Source organism: Salvia hispanica, chromosome 2, assembly GCF_023119035.1.
Source record: "Salvia hispanica cultivar TCC Black 2014 chromosome 2, UniMelb_Shisp_WGS_1.0, whole genome shotgun sequence".
NCBI lineage: Eukaryota > Viridiplantae > Streptophyta > Magnoliopsida > Lamiales > Lamiaceae > Salvia > Salvia hispanica.
Window position 1 is genome coordinate 17609594 of NC_062966.1, and position 25113 is coordinate 17634706.

The following is a 25113-nucleotide window of genomic DNA, read 5'->3' on the forward strand; positions in this document are numbered from 1 at the left end:
AAAATTAAGATTACTTGGAAGTTTAGAAGCGCATATCCTGAAATCTGGTAGATGTAAATAATTTTATTTGAGTTGAATATTCAATGCGAGAGCTATTGTTTAATTACTTCAAAATATAGCTTCGGTTGGTTTATCGCAAATAGAATTTGACCTCATGAAATAGTGGCGGTCGTATGCATGACGAAAACAAGATAATACATCTCACTGTTCTGGACAGCTTGGAAGAGGCACAAATAAAATTACATGAGTGTGTGACTCTTGTACAACACATTGCTTGTGGCTTCTTCTTAACCTCAGATGGAACTTGTCTTTGTAGCCCTCCCCCTCCCATCATCTGCTTCCGGGGATATCAAATGACCAAACCAATCTCTCACCTGCAATTTAATCCCTGAAAATAATAACCACCAAGTAAGAATTAGTCGGCCATTTGAAGAAAGCATGTTGGCTTACTATTCTAAGTTATTAGGAAAAAAAAGGTGGATTGATAAACGAGTTTACACGTCCCAGCAACTGTGCCAGGGGAAGATGTGTTTATCAAATGAATCACACTACTGTGTTCCCAATGAAGAGACCTAATCTAGTATACCAGCAATTCCAGAAATGGAATTTATAGTTGTTTACAGGTTAAAACTATAGCTGGCAAATCATCAACTCGATTTTTACACATAATAGAAGAAGAATGTAACTTGGAAGGTGTGCATCAAAGTAACCATTTACAAATATATTCATATCAGGCAAGGGAGAAAGCTGGACCTGTAACGGGGACGGTCTGTGATGATATTAGAAAACCACAAAGCACATTGCACGATTGCAGTGACAAGAAAATATATGACGGAAGAATAATCTATAAAGCTCCAACAGAGGTAGACAAGTAAGCCATCACATATGCAAATAGCTCATAGAAACAAGTAAAGGGTCATATCCAAGATGCCAAGGTTGGAGAAACTAAATTTAAGAGAATTTAAATCTAAAAACAGACTTCTGGTGTAATAGCATGTACCCCTGTTGCATTCAGTGCATAAGGCAGATTGAGTGAAGGCCTATACTCAGAGCCAATACAACCACTAATAATTGTAATCACAATCTGGCACTATTCGGCATAATCCGTTGCTAACCTCCTTGTTAATTTGTAGATCCACCACTGATAAAATGTGCTAAAAAAATAGGTATATGTGTTCGTAATCACTCTCAAGCTTCCAGATAACAAATGACTAGGTTTCTCAGCCAACAAACTCTCACATATCAACAATTGGGGGCCATCAATGACAATTTTGCTTAAGATCACAATGTAGTCTGGTTCATTGCATGAAATTAGCTTGCAGAGTCCGGATGTGTATTTCCAACGATGCCATGCATATCTTAACATTTGCTTCTTAAATGAAGCACTATCATCCTTCACCAATTATAACATACAGAGTATAACAAACTTTGAATAATGCACTCAGTAAACTAGAGGTATTTGGTAAGACTAAGCCGGTGTTAGGCTAAGCTTAAAAGCTCCTTAAAACAAATTATAAACAGTAAAATTAAGTTCAACAATTCCATCATATTTTTTCATAATCTTGTAAGCAACATTCAATTTACAAAATAACCCAACTATAATTTCTCACCAACATATACCCTTCCAATTTCCTATATCTTTGATTTTCTCTCTCTAATTATGAGTTCCTCTCTCCAGTTTATAAGCTCAACTATCCAAAGTATTCGGTACTTACAAGCTCTCAAGACCTTAAAACTTATACGCCAAACACCCTCTAAGGTAAGTGGATAGATCGAACCACAACAATAAGACAAGAAGATTTCTCCAATATAGATCCTCAATCAGATTGAGATCAAATTTCAAATCACGTTCAGAAACTAGAGAAATGATGTCAATTTAGTAGTAGAATAGTAAGTTTATTGTTCCCACATTGGTTATAGCGGTGGCTTAACAGTTAACATAACTAATAATTGATTGTGCATTAAAGAAGTATAGTATTGTCAGTTTAATATTAATCTTGGGAGCAAGATAATACGCAAATGGGTAGGCAGAATTGTTAAGAAATAATTGAACCTCAAGTCACTCTGCCACTCAAAGGGATCACTACTCTTATAGTACAAGGTAGCAAACAAATAAGATGATTCGACTCTCGGTACTAAACTGTAATTAAGTGATACGCAAGACATCGATGGTTGCAATAGTTGCTAGAAAGCTAATAGACTTTTGTACTAAGCTCTGATTTAAACCTTAAAACGTGCATATTTCTTTATTAAAGACACAAATAACATGTTGAACCAGAAATGAGTATTCATACCAGTATTTGATCAATCCATCCCAGCCACAGGTAGCAACTTTACTTTGTTCCAGCGGATGCCATGCAGCACCAATACAAACTCCATCGTGGCACTTGAGAGTTCTAAATACTTTGCAACTTTTCCAATCCCAAAACCAGCATCTACCCTCACCGTCTCCAGACATGACAAACCGTCCATCAGGTGAGAAGTTAACCTGACAAGCATACCCAGCCACAATATGCCCAGCAAATCTCTTCTTCTTATTGAGTTGGAATCTCTCCCTTGTACTGTATATAAGTATCTGATTATCCAAGCTCTGGCAGGCCAGCCAATTGGAATTCGGATGCAAAGAAATCGAGGGCATTGAATGCATATGGGGTTCGCTGATATACTTGATCACCACAGGGATCCCAAACTCCCATACACGCAGTGACTTATCATCACTTGAAGTAACGAACCTCCTATTGTTATCCACAAAAGTAATTGTATTCACTGCCCCTAGATGCTGATCATATTCCTGTGTGATCTGCCCGCTGTTTATATCCCACTGAACAATCTTCTTATCACTCATTCCAGCAAGCAAAACATTCTGCTTATCCTCATCCGGGTTAAGCCTCACTACATATGGAATTTTACCAGTTGAAAAGGTCGATATCACTTGCCCCGTCTCAGTATCCCAATACTTGATGTTCTTATCATAACCAGCACTCAAAAACTTGGACCCATCATTATTAAACCATATATCTCGCACAGCCTTGCCATGGCCCATGTAGGTTCTCATACATTTCCCGGAATTGAAAACGTCCCAAATTTTGACCTTTGTGTCCATCCCAGCAGACAATATCAAGTGACCATGATTGGGGAAGAACCTAATAGCTGAAACCCCCTTGGTATGCCCACTCCAAGTATGCACTAATCTCTTGGGTATATAACAATGATTGTTACTCGCTTTGGCATCCTTAGGAGGCGCAATCCACGACCGCCCTTGATAATCTTTGTCCTCTTTCCCATGGAAAGTAGACTTGTCGACATGTGCTTCTCCTTTCTCCCTCTCACCTCCCTCCTTCTCTCCCTTCTTCTTGGCGTGCTCTTCAGCATACTTCTTCTGCTCCTCCGTCAACTCACCCTGCACCCAATCCCTTTTCCCCGCCCACGGACTCTTCCTGTTCCTCATCAACCAGGTATCCGTAGAAGGATTCTCCAGCTCCGTCGAATCCACCTCACCGCTTTCCTCATTCTCTTTCAGCATCTCCTTCTTCTTCTCCAATTTCCTCTTCTTCTGCTCGTGCTGCGGAATATTATACACAGAAATCCCATCGTTGGTCTTAAACCCTTCCACATCACCAACGTAATTGTTCTCCGATGGATCTGCCGCGTACCCGAACTTGTAGAAAGTATTGTACTGCTCGTCAAACACAAAAGGCTCGATATTCGCATTCTCCACAAACCCTAGCTTGTGATTGCGGAGGCCCTGCGCTAGGCCATCCTTGGCGTACGGATGAGAGGGGCCGACGATTGGAGCCCACAGCTGGTCGTAGGTGGGGTTGAAGGAGACGAGGTGCTGGGTCGGGTCGATTGGCTTCTGCGCCTGAAACTGGGCCTTCCCGGCTTCGGTAAGTGAGAGCATTGCATCGTCAACTTTAGGGGCGGCGGATTTGGCCGGAATAGCACGCACCGGGGATGAATCGGGAGATGGGTCGGGTTCAGATGCCGGCGATAAAGTGTCGTCTTCCATGTCGGTATCTTTGTATGATTGCAGTAGATCCATTAAAATTAAATTGGAGAGAAAAGAAATAGTGAGGGAAGATATAGAAATAGGGCTTTGTGGAACAAACTGGGAAGAGAGAAGTTCTTCCGATGAAAATCGATGCGGCTAGATTAGTGAATAAAATTGGGGGAAGTCGAGAGATGCAATCAATAAGAAACTGGGCAAAATAGTTGATGCGGCTTGTTTTACAATTTCTAGGGTTTAAATAGGAATGTCAAGTGGGCCGGGCCGGCCAGATCGCCCCGGGCCCGGTGAAGTAAATACACCTTCGTCAAAAGAGAAGTAATAAAATGAATTTTTTTAAATGAAGCTTATGTAATCCGCGATTAGTTTTATTTTTGGGGTATGTTAATGTACACAAACAATTTACAATTGAAAAAATAAATTCAAGTTAACATAATTATACAAAATATTTTATTCTAAATACGATACTACCTCCATCCAATAAAAATATAAACTCGTGAAACGGCATAACTTTTAATATAAAATTATAAAATAAGAGGAAAATAGAAAGAAAATGTATTAGTAAAAACTGGGTCTCACCTAATTAGAGATAAAGAAATTTCTTTAAATTGAAAATTCATATTTTTAGAGAATAAATAAAAAATGAAATAATTATTATTTTTAAAGGACTTAGTTTAACATCATTTTTGGTGGCGTATGTATCACATATGAGTTACTGCCAGCGTGACATTTGGGTCACCGTCTAAATTACCGTGAAATGGAATAATACAACTCTAATATACATAATTTACGATAAATCGATTCATGTTGGTAAAAAAGTTTGAGTTTGCATAAACAGATTTCTTCAATCAAATATTTCATCCAATCTCAACATGATACATTTTTGTCATCAGCCATTTGACCATGTCAACTTTTGCCTATCTATTATCTCATTCATCGAACTTAAATGGCAAAATCAACGATATAACACCTTCCTCAATTTTTTATTTATTATACTATATCTGTCCATAAAAAATAGTCTCATTTGTGGACGGCATGGTTTTAACAAAAAAATTGGTAAAATAAGAAGGGAAAAAAAGAAAAAATAGATAAAGTAAGAGAGATATGTAGAAAAAGTGGGTAAAGTACTATGAGATTAAACTTTTTATTTTAAAAAATGAGACAATTTTTTATGGCATGTATTCTATTTGTGAATGAAAAAAAAATGAATTTTCAAATTTGAGTAAGAACAGGCATGAAAGTCAATATATTAAGACTATTATGCTTGTTGTGTTTTATTTTATTTTTAAAAGTCCATTATCGGTTTCGGTTCGATTATCGGGTAATCGAATAACCAAGCCTCAAAAGCTGGGAAACTTGTGAATGAAATCTAAGAAGAAAATAAAAAAGACAAGTATGAGAAAAATTAATCGCAGTGAGAATAACACCTAAAATCGTTTCAATTTGTGTACAAATTCATAGCCTTAATTTCTTGAATTGACAATTGAGAGAATGAGATTATGTAAACCGTTCTTTTGCCATACGTTGATGAAACAAATGTCATGTTAGCAAAATTTGTCAAACTACAAAACGGATTGTATCATAAATGGTGATTATCTTTGCACTACGATGAGATAATGATAGCAATTTTTGTATAAATGGTGATTATCTTGTTTTTAAGTAACATAGGCAAAACTGACGCAGTCAAAAATGTCCATTGATGCAATGTAAATAAATACCATGAAATCTAATGAAACATAAATAAATACCATGAAATCTAATGAAACATACTCCTGCGTTGAGGAGCTGGAAAACAAATCCCAAATAAAATAAAATAAAAAGGGCTGAAGGAGCCCAAGTCTGAAACATAGTACTCTAGCGGTCCACACCTTTTGCTCAACTGATGTTGCCGAGTTCTGATTTGGTGCAAGTTTTTTGTTTACGTACTAGTATTATTTATAGGGGGATTAAACAGAGATGTAAACATATGGAGGAGTTTATAATCTGATCAAACGTACTGTCTGTATTTGCACAACTAATAAATCAATCAAATGATGCCTGATATTATCTAAAATCAGGGATTCTTCATCCTAATCCTGAGCTTTCTGGCTATGATTGAAGCTCTAGGGTGCACTGGCCTTTTGTTTGGGTCACTCTGCTCCACTTCCACCCAGTTTATCACTTTCAATATAAGAGATTGAGGAACTTTCTGACCATCTGTTTCTTTGGCTTTTCGGCCGCCTTTCTCCAATGCTTTCTCCAAGAATTCCATGAACCAGTTACCCGCTTCATTCTCGATCTGCTTTCCAAGTCTGATGGAGCTGGACATGCTGCAAGAAGACGCTGGTTTCTTGTTTTCGTCGTTCTCTGCTTCGGATGCCTTTTTCGACCTTAAATGCTTCCCCAATACTGACTTGTTTGAAGAAGCTGGTTCAATGGATTTGGGAAGCGCGGCCCTTCGTTTGGATGCGACCGACTCTGAGCTTGGTTGATGCTCCATGGAGTTGGGTGCTATCTCATTCAAAACTGCTGTGTCTTCTTCTCTTAATTCGGTAGAAGACGTTGCTGCTTGAATGGATGTCATCTCTGCCACTACTTGCTGAATTTGGGTGTGGAAGTCCAGGAATTGATCGAAACAGGCTGCAGGGGACTCTGCCTTTGCCTTTTTAGTCAAGTTTGAAAATATCCTACAAGAAGCCATGGAATCATCAAACTTCATTTCATTCATTATTAAGCAATCATCTGCATAAGAGAATTAGTAGTGCTTACTTGAGAGAGCGAACGAGATTCTCAGTTGCTGAGGCATCTCGTAGCGCTTGAAGTGCGATCTTCTGCGCCGTCTCTCGCTGCTGCACGGCCTCCTGATGTCATTAGCCAACGAGTTAGCAAATTAGCACGCACTACATTGAAGATTGAAGAGACTCTTTTACCTTTCCAAGAATGCTGAGCTTTCCAGGAAGATTCATGTGAATACTTGTGTTGATGGAATTTGAATCATCATTGGAAGTAATGTGAGAGTGCGAGGATTCAATCATCTTGGGAGAAGGTGCAATGGGGATCCCATTACTCCTCAACGATGGAGGTGGAGTGGAACTCTTCTTCTCCTGCAAAATGAGAAATAGCATCAGCAACAATGACTTGGAATTCTTCTTGCTTAGGCCCCCATTTGAGCAAAGATGTACCTACAGCTATGGTGAAGGGAGTCTTGGAAATCCGCTGCTCTCTGTCGCAAACACTCTTGCTTCGAGAGAACTTGGAGGGCGTGATGACGCAGCTCTTCCGCATCATCGGCGACTCCATCATCTTCGAAAGGAGCCCGCCGCCGGCCGAGGATCTGACGGCGCTCCCATCCCTCATCGCCCGCCCTCTGACCTTGAGCGGTGTACACTGATCAAAATCAAGCGGCACCGGCTTCAAAGTGCGCGGCGATTCGTCGCTCCCGCTGGACCCTGTCTCCCACGAAGCCCTTTTGGGGACGGCGGCGGCGCTCCTCTGGCCCTTGGCGCTGAGCCCCATGAGCGGCTCCGGCGTGCCGATGAGAGGATGCCGGCCGGGGAGGGGCTTGGCGCCCCGGACGACGGGGACCGGGGAGCCCGGGTCGAGGCGATCGACGTAGATGAACTGGCCCAGCTGCATCTTGTTGCTCATGACGAGATCGCCTTGGTCGAAGGGGAGGCTGACGTAGATGGAGTGCGAGGAGTCGGAGACCTTGATGTAGAAGCCGTGCTTGGGGAGCAGATTCTTCTCGTCGAGATCGGCGGGGACGATGTCGGTGACCTGGACGAGGGAGCTGCGGTGCTCGCTCGTCGCCTTCAGGCCGGTCGCCATGCCGTCCAAGAGCTTCAACAGAATCCCCGGTGCCAAGGCCGCCATTATCTGACTGAATTTCTTGAAAAGAGGATTGGATTGAATTGAATTGATGAATCCAAGAAATGGGAATTGGGGTTTTCTATTTTGTTTTAGCTGCGGAGCGGAGGTGGATTTTGCGTGAGTCAAGTAAATTAGAGGGGAGGCTCAACGGTCGGCAACAAATTTAAAATCTGGGAATTTGGAACGTTGCGGAAGAGTGCAACGGTCATGTTTGAGGTGGCTCTGCTACACTACACCCCTCTTACCCAGCAATTTATATTTTTGTTTGAATACATAAATAAGAATAATTAAGTCGTAAACATTCATAAATATTTAGGTAATATAGATTTTTTTCCCAATATATCCTGTTGAATTCAACTGTTTTTGGACTTCTCACTTGGTAAAATTTTGAACATATAATTTCGCTCCTTTGTGATATTTCGCTTAGAATTGTTATTTCTCCAATTGCCTATAAGAACCGTTTGAAGATAAAGCATGTAAAATATATACATTATTCTCATTTGGATACAAGATTGTCAATATGCTTATAAAAAGACATTAAAAGCAAAATCTTGTTGGATAGTCTTCATGATCTTACTATTTTTGTATTTTTAGGTAAATTGTGAACAAATATATTCATTGATTTAGTAAAATATTACTTATATATTAACAGTATTAAATTATATTTCATTCGATCATAAAAAATAATTATATTTGTGGATGGAAAATGTTTTAAAATAAAATTGGTAAAAAAATATTATATTACAATAAGAAAGTGGGATATGTTTACTTTTAAGGGTCCGTTTGATATCATAGATATAGATACTTATATGACTATTTCTAAGTATTTGATATCACAGTTAACCTATTATGTCAGCCCGTGGTTTTCTTTATAGCCCATCCGAGCTCGCAAATTTTTCCTTAAAATACAAAGATATGTATCTCACAAATTTGGTCGGATAGCATTTCTAACTCATTTATTATGATTTATTAATACAAAATCTAGATAATTTATTGTCTACCAAACAACAACGAAAAACCTTTCATCCGAGCTTATCTTGACACGAAGCCCGCATTTCTTATCTTATTTAACAAATCTTGTTATATCTCATCTTTCTTAACAAACGAGTCCTAAGAATGTGTCGAGTGCTTAGATTTGGAATTCGGACGATCCATTTCGAAATTCACTATTTGGCATGACTAAATATTTGGACTGGAAATTAAGCCAATAATATGCGACACACATTAAAAAAATTACATCCCTATTGCCCTCTTTCCCAAAATTATTTTTAACCCTTTTTTTTGTTTGTTTTCCTTTTCCATTTTTATTGTTTTAAAATATATATATATAAGTGTATGAATTTTAAAATTTTAAAATTATTATTCTATTTAAGTTAGCATGATTGATTTACTATTCAATTTTTAATTTTCACTTTTCAATATAATGTTATAGTATCAATTACTCAATTTCACATTAAAATTCAATTACATAAACTTGCAGGTAAAACACAATTACAAGGCTATAATACCAAAACAGCCTCTATAAGAAAATAATAAAATAACAACTATTTTCATATTAGTTTGTATCTTAAAATAAAAAACTTTATATTTTATGATTTTTTAAAATAAGGTGAGACTCATTGTTATGTAAGTACTTAATACTTTAATTTTTTTTTAATCTTTCTCATATTTTATTAGTTGTGCATTAAAATCTATACCGCTTGATTTATTTTAAAGGACGGAGTAGTAGGTTACATGATGTATTGTCACCCATGGATAGAAATTGTCTACTTTGGGCTCGTAACTAAAGCCATAAGCAACTCTGGCTCTTATCTAGTGGCGAAGCCACGTTGGGGCCAGGGGCCCTGGTCCCCCATCAATTTCTCTTTTACCTTTATATGTACACCAAATGTTATATGCGAAGGTGATAGCGCAAGTGGTTTGAGACCGTGTCTCCTATTCACTAGGTCCCAATATCGATTAGCTTTTTAATTGTTTTCTTCCATTATTATACTCATAATAAAAATAAAAATAAAAAAATTTATTGTATTCTATTTGTTATACTCTCTTCGACCCACTTTAAGAGTCCTAGTTTACCATTTATGGGTGTCCCACTTTAGGAGTTCCGGTTAGAATATTTCATAAATGGTAATAAACCTCACATTCCACTAACCTTTTTCCACTGATATTTAATTAGTATATAAAAATATGACCCACATTTCCCTGTCTTTTTTCACAAACTTTCATTTACATTCTTAAAACCTGTGCCTGACTTAAATAAGATTTCTAAATGGACGGATGAAGTAATTTATATTTTCGTTGATATTTTCTATGGTGACATTTAAACATTATGAAAAAATCGTTTCCATCCATTATATTTACATAAAAATTGAAAATAACGATTATTTTGAGCTTCCCACATTACGAACATCGAAAAAATCATAGAACTATTAACAGTAATTTGGGCCATCATCGTAAAACTTATGACTTCACCGCTGCTCTTATCCATCTATTTTCTTCATTATTTATGGGTTCTCACACCTCTTTTCACTCCGTCTCCTAGTAAAGAGACATCATCTGCAATCCTCCGATCTCTTCTCTAACATTTGGTAAACCATAGTACTCCATAATACACATGAGAAACAAACAACGTTTGGTAGACCAAGACATAGGATTAATACATGATTTGTATCGCACTTGAAAACTAGTAGTAGCACACAAGACAAGTGCCGTAGCATAGTAAAAATGGCATAAAGATGTGAGTACAGGTCCAAACTACAATTATTTACCTTCTACTAAGTTATTAAAATTTGTAGATAACAAAATCAATTTGACATTATTTTAAACAATCCATTCCATTCCCTCGTAACAACATTCCGCCACTGATTAAGGGCACGTTTGAAGTTTTGGCCGACCCAAATTCGTCATTTGAAAAGTGATATGGAATCGGAGGGGTTTGCCTGGGGCAGAAAACCATAATAATAGAAGCCCAACTTTCCAATTATGCCCCTTCTTTGCCATTACGCTATCATCTACCCCTCCACATAATTCCAGAGCAGCTATCGGGTGCTAGGGTTTCCATCCCACCGTTGAAGCCGTCGATTGCCTCTTCCTCTCAGCTCCGGCGACGCTGGATTTCGGTGGATACGCATCTCACCAAGACCTTCACCGAGTGTATCGCAACCCCAAGGTAATTACTGTTGGCTTTCCTCACGAAATCAAATCGCTGGGAGAGGGGCTGCCGACTTTTTACTTCTGCGCGATTAACGTTTCCCATTTTGCTTTCTGCCTGCACTTGAAAGGCGCGTCACTTATGCGAGATTAATGCAGTTAGGGCTTGACCCCTTTAACATTTTTCTGTTAAGTTGGGTGCGTGAGTCCAAGTTCGAGATGTGGGTTTATGTTGTGCAAATGCAATAGCTTAGTTATCTTTAATAGATTTATGTGTTGCTGGGTGTGTGGGTGTAGTTGGGTGGTGGCATAATTGGGTTTGTGGGTGCATTTTATGTGCAAATGCAGAGGCCGTAAGAGGGTGTTTTGTTTCAGATTATTTCTTTTTTATTTGAGCGTTTTGGTCCATTAAAATTGATTGTTTGGAAAGCCGAATCCTTCATATCAGCTGAAAATTGTATTTGGCTGGGTTTCAAGGTGCAGCTTTAGTTTGCTTGGCCAGATATTGCCCTGTGTGGCTGTTGCGTCGCATTCGCAAAAGAGTTACATATAGCTACGCTACGCCTGTCGGATCGGCGGAGAAGGGACACGAACCAACCACCGGTGGCAGCCCAAATTTCACCTGCTGCGGAAACCCTATTTTCAAATTTGGTGTTTGAGGTGAACAAAAGTGTGAAAGTGCTGCTAAATGGGAATAATAGCTGGAAGGATTCTATTGAAATAAAATTATTTTGACGAGGTTAAAGTTTAAACTGGTCATATTGTTATGCTATGCGGTTTTCAATCTTCGGTACCAAATGCCAAAAGCATGCTATCAACATTTTTAACTTTTCCACCAAACAAACTCTTATATTACTATATCATACTGAATCATGTCACCGTGTCTTCATCACTATCTGAATGCCTCCTATCATATCACTGCTAGCAAACACGGCCTAAGAATTGTTTTATCTGATGTAAATTTTGGTATTTGATAAACCCTAGTTTTATATTTTTGTTCCTTTTACTTGAAACCTATTTTCTGCTTGTTTCCAATTCTTGTGGGTTAATAACTAATTAGATACATGAAGATACTGCATGTTGCCTAAACTGTGGAATCTAGGATGAATTTCAGTCACTTTTGCTATGCCTTTGCCAAATGAGAGTCTCCTGGACAAAGTAATCTTCGCATATGGAATCAGTCACATGAGATATAATTTTTTGCAAAGAGGAGTATATAAAAACTGTTCATGTGGGAACTGTTTTCAGTTGTACTGCCTATACAGAAGCTATTGGGTTAAATATAATCTACTTAACTTTTAATATTGCCTGTGCTATTAAGTTCAACTGTGTCAAGTCGTTGTTAGAAACTGTGCTTCACCAATTTGCAGTTAAATAAGATCTGTAGGAGGCTGCCTGTTTGAGAACTTAAAATTGCAACTTTGGAATCCAATTTCCAGGATTCGTTCGTGTGGAACTTTTGGAAGCCATTGATCTAAATTTTATATTCGCTTTGCTTATATGAATTGGCATCTAGAGCAGACTTCTCTCCTCAAAATCTTTTAACTTTTGGTTTAGTGAAGACGTTGTTGAACATCATATGGAAAATTTAATAAAAAAAGAAAATTTAATGTGAATGTGTGGTTGATTTTTCAAAGTGCCAGATTTTGGTGCCCTTATAATGCCTCTTGATGGTCTTTGTTATTTGGTTCCATGCTGTATCTATTTGTATTCTTTTTCTAACTTATACTGACAGGTGCATGTTAACTCTACTTTGATGCTGCTATCGTGTTAGTCTGCTGGGTGAAAGCTGATGAATGAGGGCTCCAATGCAGAGCTTATTATATTAGACTAAGAGGAGTCTATATTTCCTTAAGAATTTTGGTTGGAGAAAGGAACTACATATGGCTAGTCAGCTGGCTGGTGAGCCATCCTCCTTTGCATCTGATGGAAATTTTAAGGTTACTCAGGAGAAAGCAGAAGAATCTGGTGAGCAATGGTATTTTTCAAGGAAGGAACTAGAAGAGAACTCTCCATCTAGACAGAATGGCATTGATTTGAAGAAAGAGAATTACCTGCGCAAATCATATTGCACATTTTTACAAGATTTAGGCATGCGGCTCAAAGTGTAAGTTGTCTCCGGATGCTTTTGTAGTTTCATAATGTTACTCGTATTTATGAGGATTCAAAACTGAAAGTTCCTTGTGGCCTGTGGGTGCCTGACTGCCTGTAGATTTTTTTAATATGATAGCTAGTGTTGCTCCAGGTATGATTGGTTTCTCCTTTTGTTTTTAATTTTGAAGAGCATTAGAATGCATGTCCTTGTTTCAATGGTAGGCCAGTAAGCTGTGAGTAATTGTGGGGTTCAATTAATGCTCATTGATATTGTTGTGTGAAATGCTCCATCTCATTAATTGTAAATGAGTGAATTCTTGTGAATTTTGTGTTACTTAGTGATTAAATAATAGATGGCAGATGTTAAGGTTTTTAGGTTTTCAGGTTTTCTTCCAGTATTCGTCACTTTGGTCCTCTTAAGGAATTTAAGGTCAGAATTTTTTTGGTTTCTTGTGAGCTTCTTATAACTCATTTGCATGCATCCAGGGACGGATGCAGCTCATAGCTAGCATGGGCAAATGCCCCACCTCAAATTTCATCACATATCTATAAAATATACATTATAAAATTAATTTGTTGTAATTTCTAACTATTTGCCCCTCTTGAAACTCTTAAATTTTATCTATGTATAATTTTGCCCCTCTTTATATAAATTCCTGGCTCCGTCCCTGCATGCATCCTCATAAAAGAAACGTGAACAGATATGGTAATAAATCTGTGTACTGATAGTCCATCCTGCTTGTGTTATTCGATGGCGTTCTAGTTCTGCAATCAAATACCATGCTACCTTTGCAATTTTCTTAGCGCACTGCTTGATCTTTCATAATGCAGGCCTCAGGTGACAATTGCTACCGCAATTATATTTTGTCATCGCTTCTTCCTTCGTCAGTCCCATGCTAAAAATGATAGAAGGGTGAGTTTTTTTTTTTTTTTATAAAAAATTTCAATTATATTCTTCATAAATTATAATGATGAAAGTTTCTTGCAAAAGACTCATGTTGAGTTGTTGAACACTAATATATGGTTTTGTGGAACTGAATGCTAATATGGCATTCTTTTTTTCAGTAAAGAATTACGTAGAGGTTCAGTGCTATAATATCTAGTGGGTGACATGTTATATACTCTTATTGTAAGTTTGGAACTGGGGCCCATCTATCTTGACAGAGAGCATAAATCATTTCCTTATTTGTTGCATCTTGTAAATATTTGACCCTGACATAACATCTGGGAATTACCAGAACTTATCAGCAATGCAACTGTTTTAGTGAATTTGTTTCTAAGTTGGTTGTACAAGTAAACATGTATTGCAAAATTGTCAAGCAAATGCCAAGGCCTATTCAAATGCTAAAACATATAAGGAAAAGTTAGTATCTATTACTCCCTCCGTCCGCGAATAAGAGTCCCGTTTTTCCATTTTAGTCCGTCCACTAATAGGAGTCCCGGTTCACTTTTACTATAAATGGTAATAGGGTCCCACTTTCCACTAACTCATTCAACTCACATTTTATTTAAAACTAATATATACAAGTGGGACCCATAATTACTAACTTTTTTCCACCCACTTTTCTTAACATTTCTTAAAACTCATGCCGTCAAGAAATGGGACGCCTAATAGCGGACGGAGGGTGTATTATTCTTCAACTTGGGTGTATTTCCTTACGATTAATGTTCGTAGGACAGCAATTGTGAGTTCTATATTTGGACACTGTACCATAATATAATTATAGGTTAATCCAGATGCAGTGTGTCTCTAATATGTTTTCTTGTGGGTGTTCATGAGTTGTTAGTTGTTTATAGCTAGTTTTCAATGAGCTTATACTGTTTCAACATCTGTTTATGATAACTATAGAATATTAATGATAATAAAAGGCACACAAAAATAAAGTTTAAACAAGTCTTGCATGCAGACTCAGGTGCTGATAATATTAAATCTTATATTGTCTGAACTAAAACTATTTTGTGCTGGCTTTATGTATGTATAGATTTTGAAAGCTGATGTATCTACATGTTTTTGCAGACCATTGCCACAGTATGCATGTTTTTAGCGGGTAAGGTTGAAGAAACTCCTCGTCCTCTAAAAGATGTAATTCTGGTGTCATATGAGATTACTCACAAAAAAGATCCTGCTGCTGTGCAAAGGATCAAGCAGAAGGTGCTGAAAATTACTCTCTTGTTGGCTTGATACTAGCCTTGATTCTTTCACATTTGATATGCCATTTCATACATGTTTATTTATGTCCGTTAGGTTATAATACCTAAAATCTGCATGGACACGCACACACATGTATATATGACAATACTACAAAGGAAATTTCTTTTATGTATCCGTTATTTGATAATGGATCATTTAGTACAGGAGGTGTATGAGCAACAAAAGGAACTTACTCTGTTGGGAGAAAGGGTTGTTCTTGGAACACTTGGTTATGATCTCAACGTACACCATCCTTATAAACCCCTTGTTGAGGCAATTAAAAAATTCAAGGTGGCACAAAATGCCCTAGCGCAAGTTGCATGGAACTTTGTAAATGATGGGTATGATGCACTCATATAGTTATAAATTAGCATTATCCTTGGCCATCCTACCTGTTTCTCCTTTTGATCCGAGAGTGGCATGCAGGCTTCGGACATCTCTGTGCCTGCAGTTTAAGCCGCACCACATTGCAGCAGGTGCCATTTTCCTTGCTGCCAAGTTTCTCAAAGTAAAGCTTCCATCTGATGGTGAGAAGGTTTGGTGGCAGGAGTTTGATGTCACCCCACGCCAATTAGAGGGTTGGAACCCTACCTGCCTTTGATTGCATGTACAGATTGAACTCATAATGCTAAATAGAACAAACGTCATGCTAATCAGTAGACTATTCCTCTCACTAGATCATTTTAAATGTTTGAAAAGATGGTTTTATCTAGTTTTGCTTGATATTCTTACCTATGTATTTCTGGCCTGAATGGAGAAGAAGGGGGAGGAGGGTCAAGGATGATTCAACTATTGCATTGAGTTTATATATCTGCTAGTTTGGTTTATCATAAATAATATTTCCCTTTTAATTGGAGTTTTTTCCTTGTAGAGGTTAGCAACCAGATGCTGGAGTTGTATGAACAAAACAGAGTGCCACCATCACATGCTAGTGAAGCAGAGGGAAGTGCTGGAGACAGTCAACGACCTCCATCTAAAGCTCTAGCCAATGAAGAACATGGTACTGGTTATAATTCCTTCCATGGTGGAGCTACTTCAAAGATGTCCGTGAAGGCAGCACCATCAAGGCCAGGCTTAGATGGTCATCATAATCGAAGTGGACCTCCTGGAGTTAATCAAACAAGGTATAATGAACATGGAAGTTCTGAAAATAATAGTATTTCAGACCATCAGGGAGAAGATGAAATTCATGAGCGAGAGGCCATGACACAGCAAGGGAACTCAGGGGATACTGAGAATAAAGGGCATGGAGATGAAGATCAGGAAACGGATGCGGTTGAACCGAAGGATAAATATCATGGAAAAAATGTGTCTAACATTGATGATTCAGCTGGCCAGTTCCCTCAAGGTTCAACTAAAAAGCATGACATGGAGAAGCTTAGAGCTACCTTCGTTGAAAAAAGAAGGAAAGCTCAAGGGGATGTAACTCATAAAATAGATCCCCTGGATGAGCTTGAGAGGGAACTGGAAGACGTGGAAGTACCAGGCGACAGCGACAAGACTAAGCGCGAAAGAAAGCAGAGCTGGCCCAAGCCTTCAAGGCCAGAGCATGAGAACGCTCAGAGCACCAAATACAACAATGAGGCTGGAGCCACAGATTTACCTCAAATGAAAGGTCAATCCTCACATGAAGATGATTTTGATACTGTTGAAGAAGGGGAAGTTGAACCATCTGATGAGGCTGACCGGGAATATCAGTCACCTAGGTCAATCCGCAAGAGGAAGCCTGGTAGCCCCCTGGATAGGAATGGTTTGGGGAGGCATGAGTATTCAGAAAGAGACCACAAACGGCATTTGCAGGAAAACCATGTATGAGAAGAACTGCATAATTGTTTATGCATGTTTGAGGTGCGGTGGCTGAATTCTTCTCCATATAGTCACTCAAGCCATAAAATAGAAGAAATTTATTGACGGCTTGAACAGGCAATCAGCCTACTTAGATGAAGATGATGGCGCCTGAATATTCTTAGGTGGTTGTTTGACCAGCTCTTGCATTTGGATTTCCTTTTTCCGCTCATATCCCAAATTATATGTTGAGGAACCACTAAACCAGGTAAGATGATCCAATAAGTACATTTATCATAACTCGTGCGGACAGAGAAATAGAGAAGTTTTGCTGCATTTCTTGTTAACTAGTGGACCTCTTAAAATTCAAAACTCAGTAGACTTATCTTGCTATATGAGCTGCAGTTAGTAATGTTTGAAATTGGATTCTGCTTTTCTGATTATGCACTTTATACTAGTTTGCTGGTAGATGGGATATGTGGGGGGTTATACATTTTATGGCTGGGGATCTTCAAGTGATCCCATCTCATCCTTACTTCGATTGCAATAACTATTGAGTTCTCGTACGACTATGTTTGTGTGTTGGGTTTTTTTTTTTTTTTTTTTTTTTTTTTTTTTTTTTTTTTTTTTTGTGTACTTTCAAAGTTATGGTAATTACTCCCTCCGTCCTAGATAATTCGTTCCAGTTTTCCATTTCGGTCCGCCCCACATAATTTGTCCCACTTCACTTTTACTATTTTTGGTAGTGGACCCCATATTCCACTAACTCATTCCTACTCACATTTTATTATAAAATTAATATATAAAGGTATGACCTACATTCCACTAACTTTTTCAACCCACTTTTCATTACAATTCTTAAAACCCGTGCCCGGTCAAAGTGACCCGAATTATCCGGGACAGAGGGAGTACTAAACACATTCACTGTTGGGCAATGTTTGATAGGGACACTGTATATTTTCTCAACGTAGAGCTAATTTGTTGATATAGATAATTTAGCATTTCTTCCTCTATATGTTCTTTATCTTTATTTTAGGTTCATTTTTACATCCAAAAATAACAATTTCTTGGAATCATGTTGGAATATTTTATTTTCATATGTTACATATGTGACAAAAACGAATAGAATACTCAAAGTTTGGTAACAGTCTACTAATTTTATGCCGGCATTGCCTGATCACTCCACTTAATTTTAAGCTTGGGACTAATCTATGCAATAGAGAAGCTTGACAAAAAAGTTATTGATTTTTCAATGTCTAACCACATGTAGCATATGGGAATTGCAAAAAATTGTTGGCATCGTCAAAAGGCTTATTCCAACTTTACAGTAGCAATACACATCATGTTATCACCAATTAATTCTCACGTGACTTTAATATCGAATTTATTTATACTAATGTTGCATTTCGGCATGCTGATCTTGTGACACAATTAATGTAGGATATTTTATATTTGTAAGTCCCTTCATTGCAACTAATTAAAAGAAGTTGTAGAGTTATACAACAGCAATTAATGACAACATAGGCCAGTATTTGTTAGTACTAGTACTAAATTTAATCAATGATAGATAACACAGCATCCATCAATTGGACATATAGCTCTTTAAAACCCAAGTTTTTATTTTTTTTATATTTTTAAGTTAGTGGTAGTCCAGATCGAGATATATATAAATTTTTTTCTACTATTACAAAGAAAACAAGAAAAAATGCTACTGGTGTCGATATTTTATTTGTATCCTTGAAATCATTTGATTTTTTTCTGAAGCACGAATTCCATCATATATGTCCACACCATGTAAACAACATTCTTTTAAATTTGAGGTAACGATTCCCAGCTTTTACAGTGTAGAAAATTATGCCAATCAATTCCCAAAGCCTGCATTCAACACACAAATAAGAGGACTTTCACTTTTTTTTGTCACATCAAATTTCCAATAGAATTAAACTAGTAATAATATTAGTGCATTTAAAAAATGGTTTCATTTGTCATAATTGTAGAAAATGAGACAAAGAGAAATTCGATTCTTTAGGACATAACCAAACACGAGCAAAATATCAAAAACAAGTACAACAATCCAACTGAATCCGTGTTAATCAGGTAATAATGTTGGATCATTTTATTTGGACAAAATTAAGTGGCTGCCAGTTGTTTATCCAATTAAGTTAATGCATAAAGGGTTATACAAGAATTATTAAAATGAAGGTTTTAGTCAGATAAATAAATAAAATTTGGAATAGAGTTGTGAATAAAATTGAAATAAAAAAGGAGATGAATTTGTAGGGGAATTGAGTCACAAGAAAATACAAGGACATGGACATATGGTGATGGCCCCGTGACTCAATCTCAAAACTTTTCCAATTAGAAGTGAGATAAATTATTACAAGACTACAAGTAAGTTTCACATGTGAATCAAAACATTATCGGATTTTTGTGATCCAACAATACAACACCACAAAATAATAAGCTATTGATGTTGCTCTATCACCCTATTTTTTCAGAATCTTATATATCCTCTTTTCTAACGCGGCTTTTCTTTGTATTGACGCAATAAAACATGATATATTATTCATCATACTAACAAAAAGGAAATTCAAGATAATAAAGAATTGAATGAAGATAAATACTAGTAATATTGTTTGTGCATTTCCAAGTAAAATAAAGTGACTTGTAAAGTGATATTGAGGATCGAAACTGATAAAAAAGTGTAGCTTTAGGTCTTTTGTGATTTGATGTAAATTTAAATTAATTAAGTAAATTATCCATGTCTTAATGAATTGAATTTGCACTATATAAATTTACTCATCCTAATTTAGTACTCATTATTACTACTATTCTTCATATATATGTGTGTGTATATATACATTAAGAAAACTTAAATTATTGACATTTTACATGAAAACATAAAAATAAAAAGCATCGTGGCTAATAAAGTTCGGGCCGACTTTATAATTTTCAATGAAGTTACAACCAATTTTACTACTTTCATTGAAGTTTATGTCATTTTTATAAATGATTCCAAAGTTTGGCCACAAATCACATTTAACAATAGATAAGTAGATGACAACGTCATTCGATTAGATGAAAGTTTCAAAAGAAGTAAAAAAGCCATATATCCAAATGTGATGGATAATGCATAATGCCCATCCCACCATAATCAGTCATCAGCATCGAACAGTATTATTTCCTTATTTATTTGTTCACTTTTTGCAAGAAGATAAAACAGTAGATGTGTTCTCGAAAATGGAAAATATATATTTATATACACAAGCTATAGTTTTTTCATGGAACAAAAAATATAGTCATAAGTTACAAAAATAAAGTGGCCCAAAAACAGCTGGAAAATGGCTTTATCTCCCACTCACACTCACATTCAACAATCAAAGAAGGTGTGACTATAATAAATAAATATACACAGTGGTTCATGTGGACCACAATATTTTTGCCACATAAATTCTACATACATAAATCCACAGTAGTACATAGTAAGAAATAAGAATATGATTATGAACAAACATCCCATTTCACTCCCAACTGCCTCAGCATTCAATTTTTTTGACATTGTTTCATCTTATTAATATTCTACTATCCCTCTATTTATTTCCCCATTCCCATTTCAAATTTGTCAGTTCTTCACCAAATCTCCATTTGAGTAGAAAAAAACACTGGTTTGATTTTGTTTAATTTCCCTTTTTGTGCTTACTCGAGCCCCTATATAAATTAATTTGATAGGCTTCTACTTCAAAAAATTATTTAAACAATGAGACACTTCCAAGTTTGACCAATTACCGACGACATCTTTGTCTAACAAAATCCAAAACCAATGAAGCATTTAAATTCCCAATCAATCTCTTAATCGCAATTTTTGGCTAAGAAAATAAATACAAAAGTTTGCTACATTATACTACTGTTAAATCACAGCACAAAAATTATACAAAGAAAAATACGAAAGGGAAGGAGGCGTAGCCCATTTATATAACTGATTGATCAACATGGAACATTGAATTGAGCAACTATCAGAGATTCTAGAGTTTGAAAATAAATAAATAACTTAGGCTTAATATAGAATGAGTTCAATTATAATAAGGTCGAACCAGTGGTTCACCCTTTCCGTAACACAACTGGTCCGACTCTAACCCGTATCTGGCTCCAAACCCGGATCAATCCGCAATTGCCCATGTCAAGTCGTTCTCGAATATCCAGTGGCACACCTCTATTTTACCAGGGGCCGACCCCAACGAGATGAACGCCCCATGGCCCGGGCTCCACGAGGACGTGTCGACATGGCAGATAGCGACGCCGTGGTTAATTTTCGACTCAGATTTCGGATCCAGGATATCCGCTTCGTAGACCCGGACTTTTGGGACGGAATGGCAATAGTAAAGCATGTAGGGAAATAAGCTCTGGTGACACGACACTGATTTTGTCACTTTTCCACCGTTGATCCCTTTGACATTTCCAATCTTGATATTCCCATTATACCCCCGGGTGCTCTCCGTCGTCCGCGCCGCCACGTTCCGCCCCAGCACTGACGTGGCGAAGTCGATCATGTCCTCGATCGAGGCCACACACTGCTTCGTCTCGCCGGGGCTGGGTGCCCGCTCGCACTCCGCCAGCGTATCAGTGAGCATTTTGGTCATGCTGCCCGAGTCGTCGACAGCGTGGAAGATCCTCCTAAGGTCTGCGAGCTTGGAGGTGGAGAAGGGCAATTTGGAGACAATGAGGCGGGGCAAAAATGACCTTTTGGGCATTTTATCCCGGATGTCTGGCATAGGCATGATTGTACCAGTCTTCAACATGGACTCTCTGAAGAACTTCCCTGGCTCAACCACCCATTTATTCACCTTTTTGCCACTGGAAACTAATGAGGCCACCACAGCAGAGCTCTCATTAATGTACCTTGAAAATTTGGTGCCCTGCTTCGAGTAGTCTTTGAAGGTGTTGTTGACGCCGTAAATCTTGAAATCGGCCTCGGCGCCGGTGGAGTCTTTGCCGTAGCCGGTGAATTTATCGGTGCCCTCATTGAATGACTGGCCGTAGTTGACGAAGCCGATTTTAGCGGCGTTGGAGGCCTTGCCGTAGGAATCGAAGGTGTCGTCGCCGACGTTGGATTGATCTCTGTAATTTTTGAAGGTTTCTGTGGCGGCATTGCCCTGAGTGCCGTAGTTCTTGAAGTGATTCTCGGGGACATTGGTGTTGGTGCCGTAGTTGGTGAAGGTGTCGTTGGCGCCGTTGCCCTTCTCGCCGTAGTTGGTGAAGGTGGAGCCCATCACATTGGATTCGTTGCCGTAGCTGCTGAATTCGTTCTCGGCGCCGTTGCCGTTCTTGCCGTAGCTGGTGAATTTCTGGTCGCCGGCATTGGCGTTTTGGGTGTAGGCTGTGAAGGATTGAAGGCGGCCGTTGCCGCTGTCGGAGTAGGAGGTGAAGACGAGGTTGGGCACATTGACTTGGTCGTTGTAGTTGGTGAATTCGCCCTTGCCGCCGGTGGCCGCCGTGCCGTAGGTGTTGAAGGTCTGGTCCACCACGTTGGCGTCCGTGGCGTAGGCGGTGAATTTATCGCGGTGGCCGGTGGAGTCGCGGCTGTAGCGGCGGAACGTGTCGGCGACGACATTCTCGTTCTCGGAGTAGCTCCGGAAGCCGTCGGTTGCGCCGACGCGATCGGTGCCGTAGTTGGTGAAGTTCTTGCCGACGTAGGCGGCGAAGTTGGCATTGTCGCTGTGCTTCTCCAGGCTCGGGGCCAAATCGGGGAAGCAGAGGAGATTGGCATTGGAGCAGAACTCCGGGAGCTGCGTCGACAGCGAGCTCTGATCGGAGGCGAGCTTCGAGAAGGCAGCGTATTGGGCGGCGCTCAGCGGCGAAGCTTTGTCGAACAGAAACTCCGGCCTGGGCAGGTCATTGGAGATCTGCTTCTTCCAGTACCGCATTGCGTAGCCCTTGGGCGTGAATGGGTTTTCTCCAGCGGCTGCTACCTGCATTTCACAAAACAACAAGAAATTAGAGGACCACAGGTGTTTGATAAAATGCTTGAACCAGCGGAGATACAGGAAAAGGAAAAGGATAAGGATAAGAGATATTTGTGTCTTACATTGAGAGAAGAGATGGAGAGGAAGGCGAGGAGGAAGAGGGGGAGGAGCGGCGGAGCGGCGGCGGAGCTCATTGTTCTAGTGAGAGAAAGAAGAGTGAGAATGTTGGTGATGGGTTGGTTGATGGTTGGAGGCAACATTTTTTATACTAGAGTGTGATGGAGGAGAAAATGGAAGGTGGGGTTGAGTTGGGTACCATTTTGATTTTTGAATACCGTCACTGCTAATATATTTATCCGTATTTTTTGGTAAATATGCACCATCCAATTAATTCCATTTGCCAATATATAATTAGTCATTTAATATTAAGTTGTGAGACTAGTTTAAATATATGGCAATGACTAATTATTACGTATTTATCTATTTAAGATTAAGTTGAAAGATTATTTAAGTTGAAGGAAGATGACTGACTAATTATCACAAAAATATCTATCTAAGATTAAGTTGCGAGATTATTTTAGTTGAAGGATGGTGAGTGTGACTAGTTATTATAAGATTATTCATTTAGGATTAAGTTGTGAGATTAATTTAATTGGAAATGTATGACTATAATTTTTTATTATATAATTATTCATTCTAAATTAAATTGTGAGATTTAATCTCATAAACCAAATTTAATTATAAAATATAATCTTCTAAACCATACATTATCATAATGTATATAACGGCACTTTATTTCTTATCGAGAATTATGTAATTGGCAGTGAGTTTTTTGTAGAGTACTCCATATGCAAGCAAACTTTAAGAATGAAATATTACTATAAAGAAAGTGTTAGCAACATTCGACATAGAAAGGTGATGATGAAGAAATTGGTACTGAAATATATTGTTTGCTTTATAAGTTGAAGCTCGTTAGGATTTAGGTCCGACATGTATTTCCAACTTTATTAAGGTTTACACACATCAGAGGTGTGATTCAAAAATATAGGTACATACTCGTATATTAATATTTTTGTTGAACGAGTTGACCTTTAGATCCCCGGTAATATGCTTTGTTGGATCTTTGTACAATAAAACCTCTATAAAGCAATACTTTTAGGATTATTCTGAAATGAACGTTTTTAATAAATAATGGTCTAAGACAAATTTTATTTAAAATATACACTACAGAATAGTACATGTAAGTGAGACCTCAAAATTTATAAGTTACTGTATTACAATTTTAAAATTAATTGTTATTTTTAATTAATCCCAAGTTGTGATCATTAATTTTTATTTCCTAATATAATTTATTTCTCAATATAGTAGTAGTATTACTTTAGATATCTAACAGCAATGGTAATACATAACATAAATACCTAGAATATTGTTCTCCTAAGAAAAATGGTTTCATTTCACTTTTGAAAACTAGCTTGAAAATGATACTCCCTTTTGTAGTAGTAATATTTGCTCATTAATCTTAGTTTGTAACATTACGAACTTACTGTTTAAATAATAGAGTAATGTTTATAATGATTGAATTATAACCTGCATGTCACTAATCAAATAATTGTAATTTTTTGTTATTTTATGAATATATAAATTCGTGTCATTAAACTCTTTCAATGCATTAAATGTGTAGTTTTTTTGTTAGCAATGTATTTTAATTTTCATATAAACATTTCATGCCTAGGATGTGAAGAAGGTCATCTCCAATAGGATGCTTACACCAAATTTGATGTGAAATTTGCACTATTTCAATGCCAACCAAACTCTATTCAACACTATTTTCAGCATGAAATGAACATATTTTTAATTTCCACACTGCTCTAAATTAACATCACTAACTAACTTTTGAAGTCATAATTAGCTCCACTCATGTTCCCATCATATTGTCTAAAATATCTGGTAATTTGGTGTTAATTGCTAACTTTATACAGTAGTAGTACATTTTAAATAATAGTAGTCGAGTATTTCATCATGCGAGAGAAAAAAATATTTAAAACAAAACATTAATTAGGTGAAAGTTGCAACAGCGA

General features: G+C 37.7%; 4 protein-coding genes across 11 annotated transcripts; 1 reads left to right on the forward strand and 3 right to left on the reverse strand.

Annotated features, from left to right (window-relative positions):
- Nucleotides 1-129: 129 nt before the first annotated feature.
- Nucleotides 130-4204, reverse strand: LOC125205397 (pre-mRNA-processing factor 17). The gene is made up of 2 exons (XM_048104293.1): nucleotides 2295-4204; nucleotides 130-388 (listed from the first exon to the last, which is right to left on the reverse strand). The coding sequence occupies exons 1-2, from the start codon at nucleotides 4040-4042 to the stop codon at nucleotides 382-384; spliced, it is 1755 nt and encodes a 584-aa protein (XP_047960250.1). The 5' UTR covers nucleotides 4043-4204; the 3' UTR covers nucleotides 130-381.
- Nucleotides 4205-5733: 1529 nt separating this feature from the next.
- LOC125204388 lies at nucleotides 5734-7967 on the reverse strand. Its single transcript, XM_048103042.1, has 4 exons — nucleotides 7172-7967; nucleotides 6916-7089; nucleotides 6755-6846; nucleotides 5734-6672 (listed from the first exon to the last, which is right to left on the reverse strand). The coding sequence occupies exons 1-4, from the start codon at nucleotides 7856-7858 to the stop codon at nucleotides 6060-6062; spliced, it is 1566 nt and encodes a 521-aa protein (XP_047958999.1). The 5' UTR covers nucleotides 7859-7967; the 3' UTR covers nucleotides 5734-6059.
- A 2869-nt stretch (nucleotides 7968-10836) lies between these two features.
- LOC125205267 (cyclin-T1-3-like) lies at nucleotides 10837-17508 on the forward strand. 8 transcript variants are annotated; one of them, XM_048104102.1, is made up of 9 exons: nucleotides 10837-11024; nucleotides 11483-11744; nucleotides 12741-13112; nucleotides 13931-14012; nucleotides 15117-15251; nucleotides 15456-15631; nucleotides 15717-15868; nucleotides 16162-17138; nucleotides 17214-17508. In XM_048104102.1, the coding sequence occupies exons 3-8, from the start codon at nucleotides 12889-12891 to the stop codon at nucleotides 17103-17105; spliced, it is 1713 nt and encodes a 570-aa protein (XP_047960059.1). In that variant the 5' UTR covers nucleotides 10837-11024; nucleotides 11483-11744; nucleotides 12741-12888; the 3' UTR covers nucleotides 17106-17138; nucleotides 17214-17508. The 8 variants fall into 8 exon arrangements, with proteins under 8 accessions (XP_047960059.1, XP_047960052.1, XP_047960055.1 ...); XM_048104095.1 differs by having other exon boundaries at nucleotides 10838-11024; nucleotides 16162-17508; XM_048104098.1 differs by having other exon boundaries at nucleotides 10838-11024; nucleotides 12780-13112; nucleotides 16162-17508.
- A 3508-nt stretch (nucleotides 17509-21016) lies between these two features.
- On the reverse strand, nucleotides 21017-23316 carry LOC125207080 (polygalacturonase-1 non-catalytic subunit beta-like). The gene is made up of 2 exons (XM_048106283.1): nucleotides 23158-23316; nucleotides 21017-23041 (listed from the first exon to the last, which is right to left on the reverse strand). The coding sequence occupies exons 1-2, from the start codon at nucleotides 23293-23295 to the stop codon at nucleotides 21233-21235; spliced, it is 1947 nt and encodes a 648-aa protein (XP_047962240.1). The 5' UTR covers nucleotides 23296-23316; the 3' UTR covers nucleotides 21017-21232.
- Between the last annotated feature and the right edge of the window lie 1797 nt (nucleotides 23317-25113).